This window comes from Solanum dulcamara, chromosome 7 (genome assembly GCF_947179165.1).
Source record: "Solanum dulcamara chromosome 7, daSolDulc1.2, whole genome shotgun sequence".
In the NCBI taxonomy this organism is placed as follows: Eukaryota; Viridiplantae; Streptophyta; class Magnoliopsida; order Solanales; family Solanaceae; genus Solanum; species Solanum dulcamara.
In genome coordinates this window covers 9,616,731-9,638,093 of record NC_077243.1, presented here as the reverse complement: position 1 = coordinate 9,638,093, position 21,363 = coordinate 9,616,731, and the positions used below count along the sequence as shown (strand labels likewise).

Here is a 21,363-nt window from a genome sequence, read left to right as displayed (position 1 = left end):
TAGAGTCTTTTGTGTATATTTGTTATACCCTGCACTCTTGGTACATGAGAACATTTATTTAGCTTCTCTAAAGTTACGTAGGTTCTCTAAAGTTATCATGTGATCCATGTTATTCATGACGTTATCAAATAACTCTAAGGAAGGGAGGGTATGAAGCCCCATATTTGGCATAGACTAGCTCTATGTGAGTAGTGATGGTTGGAAGGATTTGAAAGGAGTTGGAGGCCAAGTAGTGAGTCGTGGTAATCAACCTACTTGTTTAAGCTACCTATTTGGATGTCATACATAATCAAGCTACGTGAGTACATGTCGAGCTTAGGTAGCAATGATTACATGCGTTCTTAAAGTGAGACGAGATTACGAATCCACGAAAAAAGGTAAGTAGGTGACAAACCTACTTGAAGCAAGTAGGTGATGAACCTACTTGGAGTGAGTAGGTGATGAACCTACTAGGGGGATGGACCCTACCAAGACACATGGCAATAGCTGGTTGGAGCATGGAGGGGATGGACGTATAAGAGTTGGACACGTGTCACCCTTAGGGTTGGACACGTGTAAGAGCTAAACACGTGTCACCCTTACGGACTGACACTTGTCATCTTCAAAGGTGGTGTATATAGGTCAAGTAATGACTAGGAACTTCATTTGTTCATCCTTTTTCTTAACATTAGACTTAGAGAACTTAAAAGAGAAACCTAGAGAGAAAAGAAAAGGGAAACCTAGAGAGAAAAGAAAAGAGGGTCACAGCTATGGCTGCAACAAGGAGGAGCTTCAAATCTTGCTCCGTAAATTAATTATTTAAGGTACTCTTCGATCACATGAAGGTGTTTAACAACATAAATTACTTGTTGGTGCAGCAAGAAAGTGCAACGAACAGCACCAATTTTCAGCCACTTTGAGGAGCTCTCGAAATTGATTTTCAACAAGGTAAGGTTCTTCCTTTTAAATTGGAGTTGATGATGTTGTAACGGAGTAGTTTACTCTGTATTAAGTGGGGTCGGAGGTAAGAAAATCACGTGGGTATTATTGACGTGATAGACGGGCAAAATTGGAGGCGTTCTAATTCGATTAAAGTTTGATTAATGTTGTCGTTGTTATGGTATTATAGTTGAAGGTAATTTGTATATGTTGAAGGGCTTGAAATATGGTTTTAAGTGGGTATAAGTGATGCTGTTCGCAGTCACATGATGCTCCTTTCCGTAAGGTTGTAATTTTACAAAATGAAGATGGAAAACCGTATTTTAATGTCGTAGTTTTGAGTGGGCTATTTGGGACGTGTATTGAGTAATATTGAAGTAGTATTATTATATATGGATGCTGGTTGTTATTGTTGTTGTTGCGGTTGTACTAATCGGAGGTTACTTGTAAGTTCGGATAGGGCAAGTATAGGGGAGGTGCTGCCCGATTTCCGTTAACTTCTTAACTAATCGACATACTAGTCGAGAAGTATGAACAAGTCGAAGTCTATTCATAATAGTGTTACTTTTGTGTTAAATAGGTTAAAAAGTAACGAGGCGAGCTTGGTTACAGTTGATCCATAAAGGTATGTAAAACTATCCTTCTTTTCTCTTCGCATATCTTAGCCATAAGTGGTTTGTATATGAAAGGTGGAGATAATTCCATTCATAAAGCCAAGTATGATTCATAACTCTTACCCACTTCTTGATGTTAGAACTCCCGCAATAATTGAGTTAATGCCTCTCAAGTCTTCTATGTGATGAAAAGTAGTAAGTATGTAAAGCCTATCTCTTCTTTCTTTTGGAATGTCTTAGATGTAGATGGTGAATGATATGAGCTTTGGGGCAATTCCATTCACAAGTTCTGAACATGATTCGTGTCTCTTATTCACTGTTTGATGTTAAAACTCTTAAGTAGTTGAGCTATGGCCCCCGAGCCTTCTATATGTTGAATAGTAATTGAAAGTATAAGATCTTATTCCTAAGGACTCTACGATGACAAAGATCTCTGATTTCATAAGCCGTTTGGCATTATCCTGATAAATGTTTATGATTTCTGAGACTCCATTTGATATGGCCTCTAATGACATTTAGAGGGCACTGGGGATGATCACTATTCTGATCCTCACACGATGATTTATTCCACTTCTTCTATTGAGTCTCAAATGATGATTTAAATTGCATATGGTTACTCACTATTCTGCTTGTGTATAATGTAACACATCTTTCACCGAGTCCCGAGCCGGGTATATATTCGTGCACAGCTCATTGTATTGTCCACCGAGTCCCTCACTAAAGGACTGGGTACGCTATATGATGACATGATGACACAATGATATGGTTAATTCACCGAGTCCCTCACTAGAGGGCCGGGTACGGTATATGTATATATGAATCGGGCCGTACGTTCCTCGACATTATTATATAATATATGGATCTGGTCGTACGTTCTTCGACACTATTATATTATATATGGATCGGACCGTACGTTCCTCGGCACTAACAAATATGATACAAGTATATGACAGATTCACCGAGTCCATAATGGGCCGAATATGATAAATGATATAAACATGCATGATTTTATTTCATAAGGTACAAGTACAGTGGTTTCTTTAGTATCATACTTGTCTCCTGAATCTCTACTTCAGATGTGATCCCATTTATGATATGTTATGCTTTATATACTCAGTACATATATCGTATTAACCCCCTTTCTTCGAGGGGTTGCATTTCATGCCCGCAGGTATAGATACGCGTTTTGGGGATCCGCCAGGTTAGGATTTCCACTCAGCAGTTTCGGAAGTGTTCCATTGTGCCAGAGCCCAGATTTTTGGTACTCAGCTTTGATGTATATATTTGTTTGTTCAGGGGTACGGCAGGGGTCCTATCCCGCCACATGATACCGTTGATACTCTTAGAGGTCTGTAGACATATATATGTGGGTTGTTTGTAAGTTTGTTTCAGTTGTGCTTATACGACGTGCTGTAAATGTTATTATGTTATGACAGCCTTGTCGGCTTGCGTTCTCTTTCATGATATGATACAAATGAAAGAGACTACATGTATATGAAAATGTTATGACCAATTGGAATCCTCATGTACTGTATCACATTGTTCATAGTTCGACTTGTCTACAACTGATTTGTATATATACGAAGGTTCAGGTCGGACCCCAGTCATAATCTACGGGATTGGATCGTGACAATATTCTTATCCTTTCTAGGTATCATCAAAGAGTTTGTTCGAGTCATACCAGTCGTGTATACCAATGATTAATGTAACACGAGACTTGACAGCCATTGTGAGGGAACATCGTATGTGGACAAAAAATGGATATGCTTTGAGCACCACCTTTAATGAAATATCAATTCTATCATGACATCTTATGATGTCTAAAATGTCAACTGTTGTAACTCACTTTTGTCCTATTTTTCTCTATTATGCAGCCGCATTTCGGCTTGAAGTGGCACATTTTGTTTTGTTAATTTTCCAGATGAAATGTTGGCAGCTGAATATTCTTTCTCAAGGACAAATACAAATGCTCCTTATGAAAGATTTTTTTATTTATATAATTCAAATTCGAGATTCGAGATTTTTAATTAAGAGCGGATTGACCTCATTTTTACCACCACTCTCCTGTATGTTAGACTTCACGTAGTGTTTAGTACATATTCCATAATCGACTAATAATGTCAAAAATAATTCTAGTGAAAGTTCGAACTTGGAACTCATGAAACTGTTTTTTTTTCAGATTCACTCACTAAGATACAACCAAATTGGTTAGCATCATGAAGCCTTACCAATTACTCCATTTGTTTCAAATTATATATCGTATTTATCTTTTTCACGTCTCCTAAAAAAGTTCTCAAATAACTGTCATTTTAGAAGTTCAAGATAATTAATACTATTATTTTTAGAATTAAAGAGGCTCAACTAATATTTATTACCATCTTTATCAATTGGCATGGTGGGTACTCAATTTTCCTAATATCTAACCAGCCGAGTTAATCATCAATATTACATAAGAGGATGTATGAATAAATATGTATTTGTGTACTTCCAAGGTTTAAAGAGGATTTTAATTAGTTTTCATAAAATCAGAAACTAGGGAAAGAAATTATAAGTCAATTTCAATATCTTCTATTTTAGGTCCCAGCAGCTAGTGATTATTTTGCAACATTGAAGTCAACTCCTTGATTGATGAGAAGGTTAGTACATAAAATTCAACACACCTGATGTTGACCTGGACGAATTGTTCAACAATAATATATTCAGTGTAATTCAAATTTTATATTTGTCAAAAAAAAAATCATTCAATATATTACATGCTATAACATATTAAATATCACAAAAAAATATTTTATATTGTCAATATGTACACGTTAAATTCATGAAATATATTTAATTCCGTGGAGTGGATTGATTTCTTGGTAATATGTGAGATATTCCCTCCAATGTCAATGAATCTCATATAATATTTTCTTTCTCATCATGAAGAAAAGTCCACCATTTTCAACAAAAAAATAATAATTAGGTTGTTGTTATCTCCCTAATATTGTGACTATTTGCTTCTAAATTAATCAATGGAATGCACCTTCTCTGTTGGATTTATATCCCTTTATTTGTGACCTATAGTCTTCATAAGTCAATGTCAATTATCCCTTCATTCATTCTTAATTCTAGAGTTGGTGTGGCTTCATTCTAGTTGTTTTTCTTCAGTTGGAACCTTAGACAAAAAATGTACAAATTGGGTAAAGACAAGTGACTTAAAGCATATTATACTCTAATGTCCAAAGGTGGTTGGATCACTCCCTTTTTTATGATCTTTTACTTGCTCTCTACTATATAAAATTTTCAATATTTGCACCAATCTAATAAATAGATGCTACATTTCTTATATCAGAACGGAAATATAATTTTAGTGACAAATAAAATTTTGGTCTAAAATCTACAAATTAAAAATCTTGACTCCAGCTCTAGGCTTTATCTATCACGTGCGTGCCTTTTCCTCCCTACATCAATAGTAAAAGGTTATCGAAAAATCAAATAAAGGGGTAACTCTTTTTTGTTTGGGGGGGGGGGGGATTAATTTTCTCAACTTTAGGTATGAAATTAAAATTTTAATTCTCTTTTTTACTATCTAAAATTAAAGATCTTTTACTTTCACTAAGTACAAATATTTACATTAATTAATTATATACATCAAGATGCAAAAGGCAAACCATAAATCCAATTTTTTTTTAAAAGAACATGAATCCCTTCTTTTTGCCCTACTTTAATTTATTTATCCGGTTAATATAAAAAAGGGTAATTTCATGGATAACGAATCAACATTTATTTTGTTACACCAAATGTATAGTTAAAATACATATAACAAAAAGATTCCCTCAACTTTGCTTATATATCATATAAAGTTTTAAAAAACACTATTTTTTGTAAGAAAAACCTCATATATTTTTAATTCATGTACAAGATTTCAATCCCATCAAAAGATCTCCCCTTCTATGTTTCCCTACCTCACTATTACCAACTATTATGCAGTTAATTGGGGTAATATATAATGGATAGGGGTGTACATGGATCGAGTTGGTTCGGACTTTTTACAAATCAAACCAAACAATTTGTGTCCCGTTATTAAATCTATAAACCAAATCAAACCAATAAAAGTCGGGTTTTTCTATATTAATTTTTCTCGGATTTTTTGGGTTTTTTCGGTTTTTTCGGATTTTTTCGAATTTTTCGGATTTTTCATAGTATCTAATAAAAAGCACAGAATAGTGCTTCTTAAAAAGAGTTCTAGTACAAAATATCAACATATAAGATGGAGACAGAACATTGTTTGAAGTTTTAACTTTATAATATAACTTTATAAGATGAGCTTTTTTTTGTATATTATTTAGATGGACTTCTCAAGTCCAAATCTAAATGTAAGAAAGAAAACAAAAATTATGAAAATTTTTTAAAAAATATTTATAAATTATATTTTAATAAATATTTTTATGTATAACATAATTTAAAAGTAGTATATTTATAATCGGGTCGGTTTGGGTTCGGTTTGACTTTTTTTAGTTAAAATCAAATCAACCCTATAATGGTCGGGTTTTTTTCCAAATACCAAATCAAGTCAAACCAAACCACTAGTCGAGTTTTTTTTCCGATTTGATTCGGTTTATCGGTTTGGTGCGGTTTATCGATTTGCCCTGTACAGCAATTATTAATGGATGTGTCTTTTCTTGAAAATATGTAACATTTCATCCTTAATATTCCAATGGTCTGTTGAGGAACCGAAAGTGATTAAACATTTGGGTGATATGATCCAGCAAAGTGAATATTTTGCTTTGTTTAATAGTTTTGATAGGACAACCTCTTGTCAGGAGCGGAGCTAGAAACCTAGATATGACTTCGGTCAAACTAAGTAATTTTTCTCAAACAGTAAATTTGTGTTAAGTTTAGGACTTAGTTATTAACCTTTCAAGTCATGATCTAAAATCCAGAATCCATAAAATTGAAAAATTCTCACACAGTCGCTGCCTAACCAAAAACCTCAAACCTAATTGCTATTGTCATCAACAAGAGATCATTGCATAAAGTTAACTAATAACTTGTCTTCATATGTTTGTGTTCTTCTTAGGCAAGAATAATCCACTAAAAAATTATGTCTTCTTCAAATTTAAGCCTTAATAATAGGCCTCATTGGACAGAAAAAAATGTTAAACATTCTTTGATCATAATACAACCAAAAATAGTTCACATGGTCATTTGGTTGTTCTGAATTTTAAAGCATTATAATCGAACTGCTCCCTCTTATGAGATAATTCAAATGTGGTTGCTCTGCTCTTCTGTTTTCTAGTTGTTTTAAATATGGTATTAGGTGAGATTTGGTTAAAGGGTTGAGAATAATTTCATGCAAATTTACAATAACAAGTTGACACATAATTGTACCAAATTATGAAAAATTGATAGGTTTGAGTTTAATAGAACAACTTGAAAGCACTGCTACCTTAATTTTTGGCTAGGTACTAAATGTCATGAATAGGATCACACGGTTATGAAACTTTGAAGTTGTTACATAGTTTTTTCTTTACCTAGAATTACATCGTAAAATTGAAGAATTCAATTTCATAAGAGGTAAATAAGGACTCGACATAGGCTCGAAATTGTGTGAGGTAGACTCTCAACGTCTCGAGGTCACTGTAGATGCCTTTAACTTATTTGAATAAATCTGTCTTTGTTGTATAATTTAGAAGAGTTTATGAACTTACTATTGTTATGTAAACATGTCATTATGCCTATATATATATATATAAATTGCTAATTTTGATGGAGAAATTAAAGATTTCAAATAAAATTAGGGGGATAAAGAACAACAAGCTAGATGGTGTATTGCAAATTATATAATGGAGTTATACCAATGAAGTTGACAAAAAGGATGAAGCTTAATTGACTACATCTCTTCAAAAAAGTCAAACATGATCTGATCTTTTTCAATAGATTCCAAAAGATTTTTCATTTTTCATAACATTCTCTATGTTCAACAATTATATTAACTTGACTTAGAGGGCCCTCAAGAGTAGAGCTCTAGGGAAAGGCCCATTTTTTTATATAGAGAGAGGTCCACTATTTCTTGATTGTTTTTGCAGGAGCAAGTGGGACTCTTTCACATAGCTTTTTTTTTTTGTTCTTGTTTAACTATTTTTTCAACATAGCCATCACAACATCTTATCTTCATACATTTCATCATCTAAAAAGCTACCAACACATGCTTCATAATTCTATGATTGCCCTGTCCTCAAATCAAAAAGGAAACAAAAAAGGTTACTATTTCACACCTTTTACCTAGAACTTGGAAAGTGAAGGAACACTACTAAAAATCACTGTTTTCTCACTAAAAAAATATTTGGTGATTATTTTCATAGATATTTTAATTGAATCGGTATTAAAAGAAAAAAAATAGTAATTGTTCATATGAAAAAATTAGAAAGTTTTCCATTATTTCAGTAAGAATCTGTTTTTCACCATACATTTTTAAGTGAATTAATTCGATAGGAAATAATTGAAAAAATCATATTGTATAGTACAAATTTCCCATAAGTGGAAACAGTCATATAGTAGCACTAAAAAACTATTATTAAACTCAGAAAACTTTTTATGCTGATTGTCATCAACTTTATTGGAAAGATGATTAGGCAGATCAAACTATTTAAACTCCAAATTCCTTTTTGCCTTGCCAACTTACAACACTGTTAATTTCCTCCTATCTCTCTTAGCAAATATATTAGCTTCATGCTACTCATAGTTTTCCATTTTAAGTAAAAACAGCCCCACAAATTCTTTCATAAATTAGGCATATGTCAATTTAAGTTCCAAAGTTGTGTTCCATTCACAAATATTGACATGGGAAGTGTTCATCTTTCTTATCTGCTGTTATTCTTAACAACAGTTGGTGTTATTCTTGCTGTTTCTTCTCCAGATGGTTCATCTGATTCTTATTGGCTTTTGAGAATAAAATCAGAACTTGTCGATCCATACGGAGTTGTTGAAAATTGGTCTGAAGGGACTAGCGTATGTACCTGGAATGGAGTGGCATGTTCAGATGATAAATCTCATATTGTGAGACTTAATCTTTCTGCTTCAGGACTAGAAGGTCAAATATCTCAAGAATTCGCGCATCTCACTTCTCTTCGAGTGATTGATCTGTCGGATAATTTTCTTAATGGAACAATCCCTCCTGCATTAGGAGAGCTTCATAACTTGGAGGAATTGCTTCTTTTCTCCAATTTTCTCACTGGTGAGATTCCTTTGGAGATTGGTCGTTTGAGAAAGCTGCAAGTTCTTAGAATTGGAGCCAACATGCTGACAGGACAAGTGATACCAGAAATTGGTAACTTGTCTGAGCTGAGAGCCTTGACTGTTGCTTATTGCCAATTCAGTGGAAAGATACCAAATGAGATTGGTAATTTGAAGCAGCTGATAAATCTTGACTTGCAGCAAAACAGTCTTAGTGGCCCCATACCAGAAGCAATTGGCGGCTGTAAAAATCTTCAAAATTTTGCAGCATCAAATAACAAGATTGGGGGACAAATTCCTGCCTCAATTGGTCAGCTCGAATCACTCGAAATCTTGAACCTGGCAAACAACAGCTTTTCTGGTTCGATTCCTGTTGAGCTGAGCCATCTTTCCAATTTGAAGTACTTGAACTTGTTTGGCAATGAATTGGAAGGCGAAATCCCTTTCGAGCTTAACCAGTTGGTTCAGCTTGAAACATTAGATTTATCTAACAACAAGCTTTCAGGAACCATAAGGCTTCTCAACACTCAGCTGAAGAGTCTTGAGACTTTATCACTGTCTGGCAACTTCTTAACAGGAAGCATCCCTAGTAATTTCTGTCCCCGTGATTCAAGCTTAAGCCTGCTCATTCTGGCTGACAATAAGCTGTCTGGGAACTTCCCCTTGGAGTTATTAAACTGCACGTCCATACGACAACTGGATCTCTCCGGTAACAGCTTTGAAGGAATGCTGCCACGAGGCCTCGACAGGCTAGAAAGTCTCACAGACCTCTTGCTCAACAATAACAGCTTTACTGGAACTATACCTCCTGAAATAGGAAACTTGACTAACTTGGAAGATTTGTACCTGTTCCATAACATGCTCTCTGGTGGAATTCCAGTTGAAATAGGAAAGCTTCAGAGGCTGCGTGAACTGTACCTCTACGAAAATCAGTTGTCAGGAAGTATTCCAAGAGAGTTGACAAACTGCTCCAGCTTAGTACGCGTTGATTTCTTTGGCAATCACTTTTCAGGCTCTATTCCTGATAACATTGGGAGGCTTAAGAATCTTGTTATTCTTCAGCTACGGCAGAATGGGTTGTCCGGTCCAATTCCATCAAGCTTAGGCTACTGCAGGAAGCTTCAAAAGCTGGCTTTGGCTGATAACAAACTTTCAGGATCATTGCCACCAACTTTTCGATTTCTCTCAGAGTTGGACCTGATTACTCTTTACAACAATTCCCTTGAAGGTCCACTTCCTGAATCTCTTTCCCTTCTGAAAAATCTCAGCAAAATTAACTTTTCTCACAATAAGTTTAGTGGAAGCATTTCTCCCTTGGCTGGTTCGAATTCCCTGACAGCTCTTGACTTAACAAACAACAGCTTCTCTGGTCTTATTCCTTCTGAGCTAGCTTTGTCAAAAAATCTATCCCGTCTTCGCCTTGCTAATAATTTTTTCACTGGAGAAATCCCTTCTGAATTTGGACAGCTTGAAGAGCTAAGATTTCTTGATTTATCGTTCAACAATTTGACCGGAAATCTAGCAACTTCCCTTGCTGGCCTAAAAAACCTTGGCCATTTTCTCCTAAGCTCTAATCAATTCTCGGGGGAAATTCCCACATGGTTAGGAGGCATAGAAGGTCTTGGTGAGCTCGATCTTTCATTCAACAACTTCACTGGAACAGTTCCAGCAGAACTTGGAAACTCTCCAAAATTACTCAAACTTTCTCTCAGTTACAACAGATTATCAGGCCCCATACCACCAGAACTGGGAAATCTCACAAGTTTAAATGTCTTGAATCTTCAAAGAAACAATCTTTCTGGTTCCATTCCTACAACTCTTCAAAAATGCCAAAAGCTCTATGAGCTAAGGCTCTCTGAAAACAACTTAACTGGCTCAATCCCTTATGAAATCGGCTCTTTATCTGAATTACAAGTGATATTAGACTTGAGCAAGAATCACATTTCTGGTGAAATCCCTTTATCACTTGGAAACCTTGTAAAGTTAGAAAGATTGAATCTTTCATTCAATCAACTGCAAGGAAGAGTCCCACCATCACTTGGAAGGCTATCAAGTTTACATAGACTCAATTTGTCATATAATCATCTTCAGGGACAAATTCCTTCCACATTTTCAGGATTCCCACTAAGTTCTTTCATGGGAAATAATCAAAAGCTATGTGGCCCACCATTATTATCTTGTTCTGAATTAAAGGGAAATGAGAGAATTTGGCAGTTGTCAAAAGCAAGTGTTGTAGGGATAACAGTGGCTATTGTGTTTACTGCCACAGTCATATGCATGGTTCTGCTTTATATCATGCTGAGGATTTGGTGCAATTGGAGAAAAGTTACAATTTCATGTTCAGAGACTGGTGGAATTGAGAGTAAAAGTAGACAAGGGGAAAATTGGGTTTATGGAGGAGAGATCAAAAGTGGACAATATTGGAATACAACATCATTAGTTTCATCAAAAGAGAAGAAAATATCTAAAGGGACATGTATGTTTGATCTTAGTGTAAGTTCATCAGATAGCACAGAAAAACCATTAGTTTGAGTCTTTGAGAGGGTCTTTTATTTTGCTTTGATTCATATCATATTTTCTTCTTCTTCTTTTTGTCTCTCTACTTTGTAAATTTTTTGTGATGTGTTGAGATAATTTGTTTATGTGGGGTTAACATGTAAAGAATAATTACCTAGTGAAAACTCTCATCAATGCAAGGGGCAGTGCACGTGAATTCACGATCTTTCTGCTAAACAAGATATCTTATGTATATATTTTCTAGGCGTGATCTAATATTATCTATTGGCGCCTACATTTTGAAAAGAATAAATGATGCATTTGGCTGAACATTGAGTTATTTACCTAGAGGAATAGAATCAATTGCCACTTAATACTTACTCCATATGTTTACTTTTACTTGTTCACTATGCTAAAATTACATGTTTTACCCTTAAAGTTAATTACTTATTACTCAAATTATTTTCTAAACTTTAATATTAAACATCAATTAAGAAGGGTATTAGGACAAATACTTATATTTAATTTTTATTACTTAAGGAGCGTGTTAAGTTCAAAACAAACAAGTAAAAGCGAATAGAAAAAATATTTTTTTCTCCCTTTTTAATAATACACTCATGTTATAAAAATTCTAGATCCGCTGAGTCGTCAAGGAGAGACTCATGACTATGAGTAGGGTTATACAGGCAAACCGATAAACCGCACCAAACCGACAAACTGAACCAAATCGGAAAAAAAACCGACTAGTGGTTTGGTTTGACTTGGTTTGGTGTTTGGAAAAAAAACCCGACCATTATAGGACTGGTTTGGGTTTAACTAAAAAAAGTCAAACCAAACCCAAACCGACCCGATTATAGATATACACTTTTAAATTTTGTTATACATAAAAATATTTATTAAAATGTAATTTATAAATATTTTTTAAAATTTTTTCATAATTTTTGTTTTCTTTCTTACATTTAGATTTGGACTTGAGAAGTCCATCTAAATAATATACAAAAAAAACCATCTTATAAAGTTTATTTTAAAGTTAAAACTTCAAACAGTGTTCTGCCTCCATCTTATATGTTGATATTTTGTACTAGAACTCTTTTTAAAAAGCACTGCTCTGTGATTTTTATTAGATACTATGAAAAACTCGAGAAACCCGAAAAAACCCGAAAAACCCGAGAAAAATTGATATCGAAAAACTCGACTTTTATTGGTTTGGTTTGGTTTATAGATTTAATAACCCGACACAAATAATTTGGTTTGGTTTGTAAAAAATCTGAATCAACCCGATCTATGTACACCCCTAACTATGAGTAGTGAGATATATTAATTATTTTGTCTACCACATAGTGAAGAAAATTAAAGAGCATATCGACCGAACCATTTTGCTTTTCATTTTCATAAGGTACTTTTGAGAAGGTGTAAACTGTTTATTATCCAAAATATCAGGAGAAATACTTTTTGGAAATTGACAACATATGCTAGTTGTCGAAGGTGGGTGGTTGTCGGGATGGACCTAGTGTACCAATTACGAGTTTATACAATCCAATAATTTTGGTTTGAATTTTATATTTATATATTAAATAAATATAAATACTAGATTTCAAATCAAATAAATGAAATGAGATAATATAGAATTTTAAATCAATCTCATAAAATTCTGAATTTTCCTTTGAACGGTGGAACATTGATGATTGATGTTGTATTTGTAACAATTAGTAGTATAGATTGATAATAATGTTAGCATTTGTAAGAAGCAGTAATATGAAATACGAGTTAAGTATATACTCGTAGAAGAGAAAGAATTAGCTTCTTTAAGGTATAAATTGTTCGCCTATTTGCTGAATTGAGAAAAATCGTTTTAAAACAATAAAATAACCAAATATTGAAAATTACTATGCTAATCACGAAAAAACAATTATTTATGAACAACATTAGAATTTAGACGACATAAAAAAAAATGTAGCCTTTCTATTATGAGTGTATTATCGACTGTTTAAAAAAGATTTGAGGGTTGAATTGTTGATATTCGAAGAATAAAAAAAAATAACTTACACACGTATGATTAAAATTATAGGTAATTTTTACATGCTCTTCAATGTAAAAATATCTGAAATCAGATACGTATATTTGAATTGTTGTCAAAGTAGATAAACTTAAGAAAATCTTTAAAAATGGGAATATATTTAAGGTAAATTAAGCAAAATATCAACCCATAAGCTTTACTTATCATCTTGTTAGCCCAATTTATAAAAATTACCTAAAATGATCATTCGGCCATATTTTCTTCCAAAAAAATGGCCACGCAACCTTTCTTTTTTCTTCCTCTGCGTCTTCTTCGTCCTTCTTCTTCTTCTTCTGCGTCTTCTTCTTCATCTTTTGCTACTGCTTCGTCCTTCTTCTTCTACTTCCTTCTTTTTCGTCTTCTTCTTCTACTTCCTTCTTTTTCGTCTTCTTCTGTTGCTTCGTCCTTCTCCTCCTTTTTAAAATTTGACGTACTGCAAACATAAATTGTTTCGAGCAAATTATATATCAAAAGACTCGAAACATCGAGAGAATTTTCATATTTAAAATTTGGGACTGTTTAGAAAAGGTTTCGAGTTAGTCTGAATTGAATAGTCAATGTACACTTCATGTATAGTTAAACTAAATCGGCTTTTTGATTGTATCATAATGTATAAATAATGTATAGGTAATCTATATTCATTTTTTTGATTGTATCGTAATATATGATTAATGTATACCTTCTATCACTTTTAATTAGTTTTTATGTAAATAAATATTTATTGTAAACTAATCTCTTCCTTTATTGTATATATCCCTTTATTAAATTGCGAGCCCAAGCAATTAGGAATGGATACGTTTGTGGAACGATGGCCCAATGGGCTTAATACGTCTGACCCATTAACTGTGTCCGAAACCTATAAATATGAGAAAATCCTTGTACGAGTGGGAGTGGGAACATGTAGTTCCCTAACTCTCCCTTAATGTTCATGTCGCTTACTTCTAATCGGAGGCTTCTCGAAAATTTTTACAGTTGAACAGAAATTTGCAATCCTCTCTTTGTTTCAACAGAATCGTCTCTCCGTAATTCTTGTGAAATAGGGTTTTTCTGCCAATTCCAATCGAGTTCGTGTCCTAGGGTTTAAGGGATTATAAATTGTCGACGTGGATAAAGAAATTGCCTCACTTTACAGTTTCAGTATTGATTGAAGAAAAGCTCTAGATGGCTGTGAAACGGAAAACAAGCAAGAAAGAGATCGACGACGAAATTGATAGGGAAAATTGGTTTATTACATCCAAGAAACAGAAAATCGAAGAGGTGTTTGGGGCTGGATTCAAAGATTTTAGCTTTCAATTGAAAGTTAAAGAAAGTAGATTGCGAAATATCCTGCCTCAAGTTCAACATTACCCTTTTTCACCAGAAAGTTATAAAGACCGTTTACCGAGTCCACTTTTTCATGAGGTCTCATTTAAATTGAGGAAAATCAATATATGCTGCTCGGCATGTAAGAAAGTCTGCAGTAATCTTAACGAAAATTCGTTATGTCCCCACTGCGGAGAAAAATCTGATAATATAGGTGTTATTTGCAATGGGATGGAAGGGATTTATTTTCCAGCACTTCATATGGTACAGTGCAGGTGTGGTGGTTCTTGCAGCCTTAAGAAGTTGACAGTTGGTGAATGGGAACGGCATGCTGGTTCCAGAGCGAAAAAGTGGAAGGCCAGCATTAAGGTGATGATGTCTATGCAGCCACTTGGGGAATGGGTTGCGAATCATAATGGTCTTGGAATTACTCCTTTGAAATTAGATAGGCAGCAATTGATGTCACTCTTGCAAGAAAAGTACAGACCTGTTAATGCAAAGTGGACCTCAGAACGTTGTGCCATTTGTAGGTGGATTGAAGATTGGGACTTCGACAAGATTATTATATGCAATAGGTGCCAGATAGCTGTTCATCAAGAATGTTACGGCGCTATAGGGGTTCGAGATTTTGCTTCTTGGATTTGCCGGGCTTGTGAAACTCCGGAAGTTGACAGGGAATGTTGTCTCTGCCCTGTCAAAGGGGGTGCATTGAAACCTACTGATGTTGATCCTTTTTGGGTTCATGTCACTTGTGGTTGGTTTAGACCTGAAATTGCTTTTGTTAATCATGAGAAGATGGAGCCTGCTATAGGACTTCTTGCAATTCCACCAAAGTCCTTTCATCAAGCGTGCAGTATATGTCAGCAGACTCATGGTTCTTGCATTCAATGCAGCAAATGCACAATGTCTTATCACACAATGTGTGCTTTCCGAGCTGGATACTACATGGAAATGCATTGCTCAGAGAATAACGGAACGCAAACAACTAAATGGTTATCGTACTGTGCTTCTCATAAAGCCCCAAGTGAGGATAACATTTTAGTCATGCGAACTCCTAGTGGAGTTTACTCTAACCAAAATTCGCTTCATAGAAGAAATGGAGGCCGAGTCTTGAAAGTATTGAGCCTCATGCCTCCAGAGGCATCATCAGCTGAAACTAACAAACCAGATCCTTTATCGGCAGCTAGATGTCGAGTTTTTAGACCATCAACGGACAAGAAAGCTAAACCAGAACCAATAATCCACAGGCTAACAAGGCCTCAGCATCACTCACTAACGGCCATACAGAGTTTAAGCTCAAAACAATATCAAGAAGAAAGGAATTTTCCAACAATGAGAGAGAGATTGCATCATTTGAGTAGAACAATAAACCACCGGGTTTGTTTTGGGAAATCTGGTATACATGGATGGGGTCTCTTTGCAAAGAGAAAGCTTCAAGAAGGAGAAATGGTGGCTGAGTATATTGGTGAGAAGATTAGGGGCAGCATCGCTGATCTTAGAGAGCGTAAATACAGGTCACAAGGCAAGGATTGTTACTTCTTCAGGATAAACGAAGAAGTAGTGATTGATGCAACTATGAAAGGAACCATTTCTAGATTAATCAACCACTCATGCATGCCAAATTGCTTTGCAAGGGTCATGAGTTTTGGAGAAGGCGAGGACCGGATCGTTCTTTTAGCTAAAAAGGATGTTTCAGCAGGGGATGAGTTAACCTTTGATTACAGATTTGAGGCTGATCAGAATGATGAGCTGAAAGTCCCCTGTCTTTGTGGAGCTCCCAACTGTAGGAAATTTATGAATTAGAATAGCATAGGCAGATAGATTATTGACTGTCCACTTCCTAACTGTTAAGAGAATTGTGGGGATATTTTGATCTTCACCCACACTCAAATTTACTGTTAATTTGATTCTTTTGTTTATGCTTAACATGCAAATATATATATATATATATAACTTCATAACATGTAGCATACTGAGTTTTTCCTCTCCCATGACATAAATTTTCTTTTAATTTGATGCAGATATTATAATGTAGCATGTTAATTATTGTGTTTTTCATGGTTTCCTCGCGTTTACATGTGCCATACATATATTTTTTTTTATCTCAAATACAATATTGTACAAACAGATTTAATTTCTTCCAAGGAGATTGGAGGTCATGAATGTATTACGTCCTCTTATAAACTATGATATACACTTATACAAAACTAACAAATTGAAGAAAAAAATTGGATACAGATGCTGAGATTTTATTGACGACGAGTCATGGACACAGAAGAAGCAACACTTCTAAAACTTGTATCATCCATTGATGGAATGAACCCTAAGCAACCTAGTACCCCTAATTTCTTGTATGGCAAGAATGTTTTCCTCTTCATCTCTTCGGAGAGTGCCCTATTCAACGTGTAATGCAACTCATGAGCCGAAACCTCCCTCCTCCTCATCAAGGAGGTTGATACCGATGATGATCCAACACTACTAGCAGTTGATCTAAAGCTTGAAGTCTTCACCACATCCTCCTCTTTCTCATGAGTTTTCTTCAAAAACTTGTTTAATTGATCTTTACTGCTTGCTCTTCCCTCCGAAGCACTTCTGAATAGAAACAAATCCTTCAGTTTCCATTTTCTGTACCAAAGTGATATCGATGATGAAACTGAACACAAAGAGTAAGAACTAGTCTTTGTAGTTTCCTGATTACTTTCATGATCAAATAACAGATCAGGAACGGATAAAGATCTCGTCTTTTTAGGCTTTTCGATTTTTTCTGTTCGAGCAGTGTGTTGTATGGCTGCAGCAAATGGATCAATTTCCTTCTTGTTTCGTGGAGAGAATGTTTGCTTGAATCTTTGCTTGGGTGATTTAGGCGAATCGAATGGTTTGTAATCAGCTTCATATTGTAATCTAGGTGGTGGCTTCAAAGGCCTGATTTTTCCACCATCAAAAAGCTCATCAGCTGCTGAAACTGAGCTTCTCTCCAACTGTCCACTAAAATCAAAAACAAAATCATCATCCTCATCATGAATAGTATTACTAGTTGATTTTGGAGTTCCAGGCTTTTCCTCCCAATTGAACGGAACTTCAGCGGAGAAACGAGCAGGGCTAGTAGGGGCACTGAGGAAAAACGTGTCATAACGACGCTGAGGGCTTGAAGAAGCACTAATATAAGGAGTAGTACAAGCACTGTCATCTATCTCCATGTCTAAAGAGAATGAGGGAAACTCAGGTTAGTTTCAGAGAAAAGGAGACGAGGATGTTTGATATAAGTATAAATGGAGTTAGGAAGGTGGAAATAGCAAGGAAAGTGATGATTAATTTGACCAAAGGGTAGACAGAGTTGTAGCCGCCTTTGATTTCTGTCTGTTACTATGGACTTTTCAAGTTTGACTGCTGCATTCTAACAACTACTACTTGTTGGGTTTAATTGATAGGTTGAATGAGAAATTGAGGGAAAAAGAAGTGGAGAGGAAATGATATGTTCTCTCTTATTTTATTAAATAAGCTTTGGTCCCACATAGGTGATGGAAATGAAAAGTCTCCTATTTAAAAATAGAAGCACTCCTTCATGTTGCTAAAGGGTCAAGAAGAGGGTCTCCCCTCGCGCCGTCGTCGTCGCCGCTCGCTCGGCTTCGGCTTCGGCTTCGGCTTCGGCTTCGGCCAATTGATTTGATTGATAATCTTTTTGGACCAAATTTTCTTTAAATTTTAATTAATTAATATAATCCTGACCGCGACCTGCGACCCGTTTCTTCCCGGATTAATTTAAAATTTCCCTCCGTTTTTTCCAACGGATTTTTGAATGGTTGCAACCTTGTCCGAAAAGTTGCAAACCTTCTCAACAGGCAAACCTTTTCCCAACAGCTGCCTTTTCTGAAAAGGTATCAACAGTCTATATATATCTGTAAAATCTTCAGAATGTTCCATACGAAATTCTGAACATACCATCTTCTTCTTCTTCTTTCTTCACTTCCTAAAATCGTGTGATATACATCCTTCAAGTGGTTCGCTGTCATCAAAGATTTGCAGTACCTCTACTTTGGTGAGTAATCGTTCTATCCTAGGAGGAAAGATTCCAAAAACCTCGGGTACTTTGAGGGGAATAATTTCCTTAAGAACACACTGTGCACTCAGTGGGCTCGATTCTGTTTCTGCATTAATATTTTCAGATTCTGTTTTTTTATTATTTTCAGAAGTTTCTGTTACTGTTTAATATTTTCCAATACAGTTTACTAACACTACTACTATACTCCTTTAAATTTGTCCTATATTTAGATACCATTTGAATTGTGAAATCCTATATTTAGATACCATTTGAATTGTGAAATATTTTAATTGAGTATCTATATGTGTGTGAATTACATAAGATATGTTTAATTCTCTAATTATATACATGATCAGCATCAATTGAAATAAGTATGAATTTTCGACTTAATATTATTAAGGTCAATGCATATAGATAGCATGAGAACACACACAAAAACTTTTTTAAAATTTTAAGATGAAAGTATCTAATAGAGACACTTTATCAAATATTTAGATATTCAAAATATATCATAATTGAATGTCTAAATGAACTTAAATAATAAATTTAAAGAGCTATCAATGTATTGAACCAAATTCTAATACAGTAACACATAATGAGGCGTGATGACTTACATTGAAATTACATTATATAGAAAATAGTTTAAATAGTAATTAATCCATTCTCTAAACTATATTCAATATTGTTTTACATAATAGACATTGATTGAACCATTTAATTACGTTTATATTCAAGAAAAATATATAAAAATATTATAATCTACTATGTGGTCTTTGCAGTTAAGTTAGACGCAGACATAACATCAAATTCAGACCAAAAAAAGAAATAACACCAAATCTAGAAAATCTCAACTGCAGAATGAAAGATCACAAGGATAGTCAATATTTTCCACTCCATAATTATAAGGGTACAGTTTTAAGAAAAATAGTGAAATGCATGCTTTAATTGACAACTTGAGTTGAGAGTATGAAAAGCAGTTGCTTAGCTAAGATTTTTATTAGTTGTTACCAAAGATAGAACATATAAAATTAAATAATTTTTGCAACAGCTTATCCATTACTCAAAACTTTTAACTTGTGTTAAAAAATATCAATATTTATATATCTCAAATTTTAATTTATATATACAATATAATTTTTTTTCCGAAAGAGTCGCTTGATGAAAAGGCCACAAGAGTTTATCAAATTTACGGGTAACATCATTTTCAAAAAAAATAAAATTGAATTATGTCCATCAAGTTACACGTTGCTTTCTACTTTTTCCTCACGTGTTTTTACTTGTTTGGTTTTTTACTCATTTTCCAAAGTTTTGAGGTGAGTCCAGTACGTGTGGCCAGATGGGAAGAAATTAGTATCTTTAGGACTTATTCTTCCATAAAAAAGGCCAGGTGGACATAAAATACAATATCAAGGGTAATAATGTCTTGACAGTCATAAAATAATAAAGTAGCTACAATAACTCAACTTCTAATAGTAACTTGTTTTCTAGAATGACAAAAATGCTTATTTTCCTTAAAACTTTATTTGCTTATTTTAGAAAGTTAAATTGTTTGATTGATGAAGAGAATGTTTTTCGGATGATAAACACTGTACTTTTGAGCAGTAGGAGAAGTCATTTTTTTCCCCATAAGCTAAAAATATCTAGTAGTTTTTGCCGAGCAATTTTAGAAACTTGGTCAATCATAAATTATTGATTTAATATTAATAAAAAATAATTTTTAAATTAATTAGTCAAACATGAATTATTACTCTTCAAAATTCTCTATAATTGAAAATAACTTGTTTTTTTTTTCATTTAAGACACTGCAGTGTACAAATCCTTATAGCATATGCCATTTAAAATTCCAAAACTTCCTTCTTGTCGGCAAGCATGTTGATCATGATCCTACTTATAATATAGTACTTTCTTCGGTATTTATTTAGCCTTTTTATTCTGATTTAAAATAAGTGCATGTATACCTAATCAAAAAAGAAATTAATTTTTTTAGATTTATCTTTAATATATAAATATATCTTTAAAAAAATCTTTTTAAATAGTTCAATTTTTTATAATATCATTCAATAAGTTCAACATTAAGAATGGTTTAGTCAAAATATCTATTTTTAAATTTCTCTAAAAATTAGTATTTTTAAATAGATTAGACTACAGGGATACTTATTAGGAAAGCTTACATAAATATACGGAAAATATTTACCATTTATAATAATAATTATTTTTTCACTGGACACTTATAATACATTTATCATACAGTGTTAATACAATTTTAATGCATATTAGCGAGAATAATTTATAAAAATCATGTAATACAAGTATTATTCATGGATAATATATTTATCACACACTTTAATACACTTATAATACATTGTGTCAATTTCTTACCAAACAAATATAATATATTTTAAAACACTTATAATACATTTATATTGCATGCATAATTCACTTTTAATACATGACATATATATCAATTCAGGGGTGTTCGAACGAGATCGAAAAACCGATCCGAACCAATAAACCAAGTCAAATCGATTTAATAAACCGAAAATCGGTTCGGTTTGATTTGGTTTGGTTTTAGATTTTTAAAAACCGATAACATTTGGCTTGGTTTGATTTTACCCATAAAGAAAATCGAACTAAATCGAACCGAACCGATAAATATGTACATATTTAAAATATTATAATTTATAATATTTATATATATTTATTAAACTTTATCTATTTTTTAA

At 33.9% G+C, this 21,363-nt stretch overlaps 3 protein-coding genes across 3 annotated transcripts; 2 read left to right on the top strand and 1 right to left on the bottom strand.

The window, feature by feature from the left end:
* Window positions 1-8,187: 8,187 nt before the first annotated feature.
* LOC129895433 (LRR receptor-like serine/threonine-protein kinase GSO1) lies at window positions 8,188-11,479 on the top strand. Its single transcript, XM_055971153.1, has one exon. The coding sequence runs from the start codon at window positions 8,355-8,357 to the stop codon at window positions 11,277-11,279; it is 2,925 nt and encodes a 974-aa protein (XP_055827128.1). The 5' UTR covers window positions 8,188-8,354; the 3' UTR covers window positions 11,280-11,479.
* Window positions 11,480-14,228: 2,749 nt separating this feature from the next.
* On the top strand, window positions 14,229-16,652 carry LOC129896626 (histone-lysine N-methyltransferase ATX4-like). Its single transcript, XM_055972561.1, has one exon. The coding sequence runs from the start codon at window positions 14,461-14,463 to the stop codon at window positions 16,402-16,404; it is 1,944 nt and encodes a 647-aa protein (XP_055828536.1). The 5' UTR covers window positions 14,229-14,460; the 3' UTR covers window positions 16,405-16,652.
* Window positions 16,653-16,717: 65 nt separating this feature from the next.
* Window positions 16,718-17,852, bottom strand: LOC129896627 (uncharacterized). Its single transcript, XM_055972562.1, has one exon. The coding sequence runs from the start codon at window positions 17,796-17,798 to the stop codon at window positions 16,851-16,853; it is 948 nt and encodes a 315-aa protein (XP_055828537.1). The 5' UTR covers window positions 17,799-17,852; the 3' UTR covers window positions 16,718-16,850.
* Between the last annotated feature and the right edge of the window lie 3,511 nt (window positions 17,853-21,363).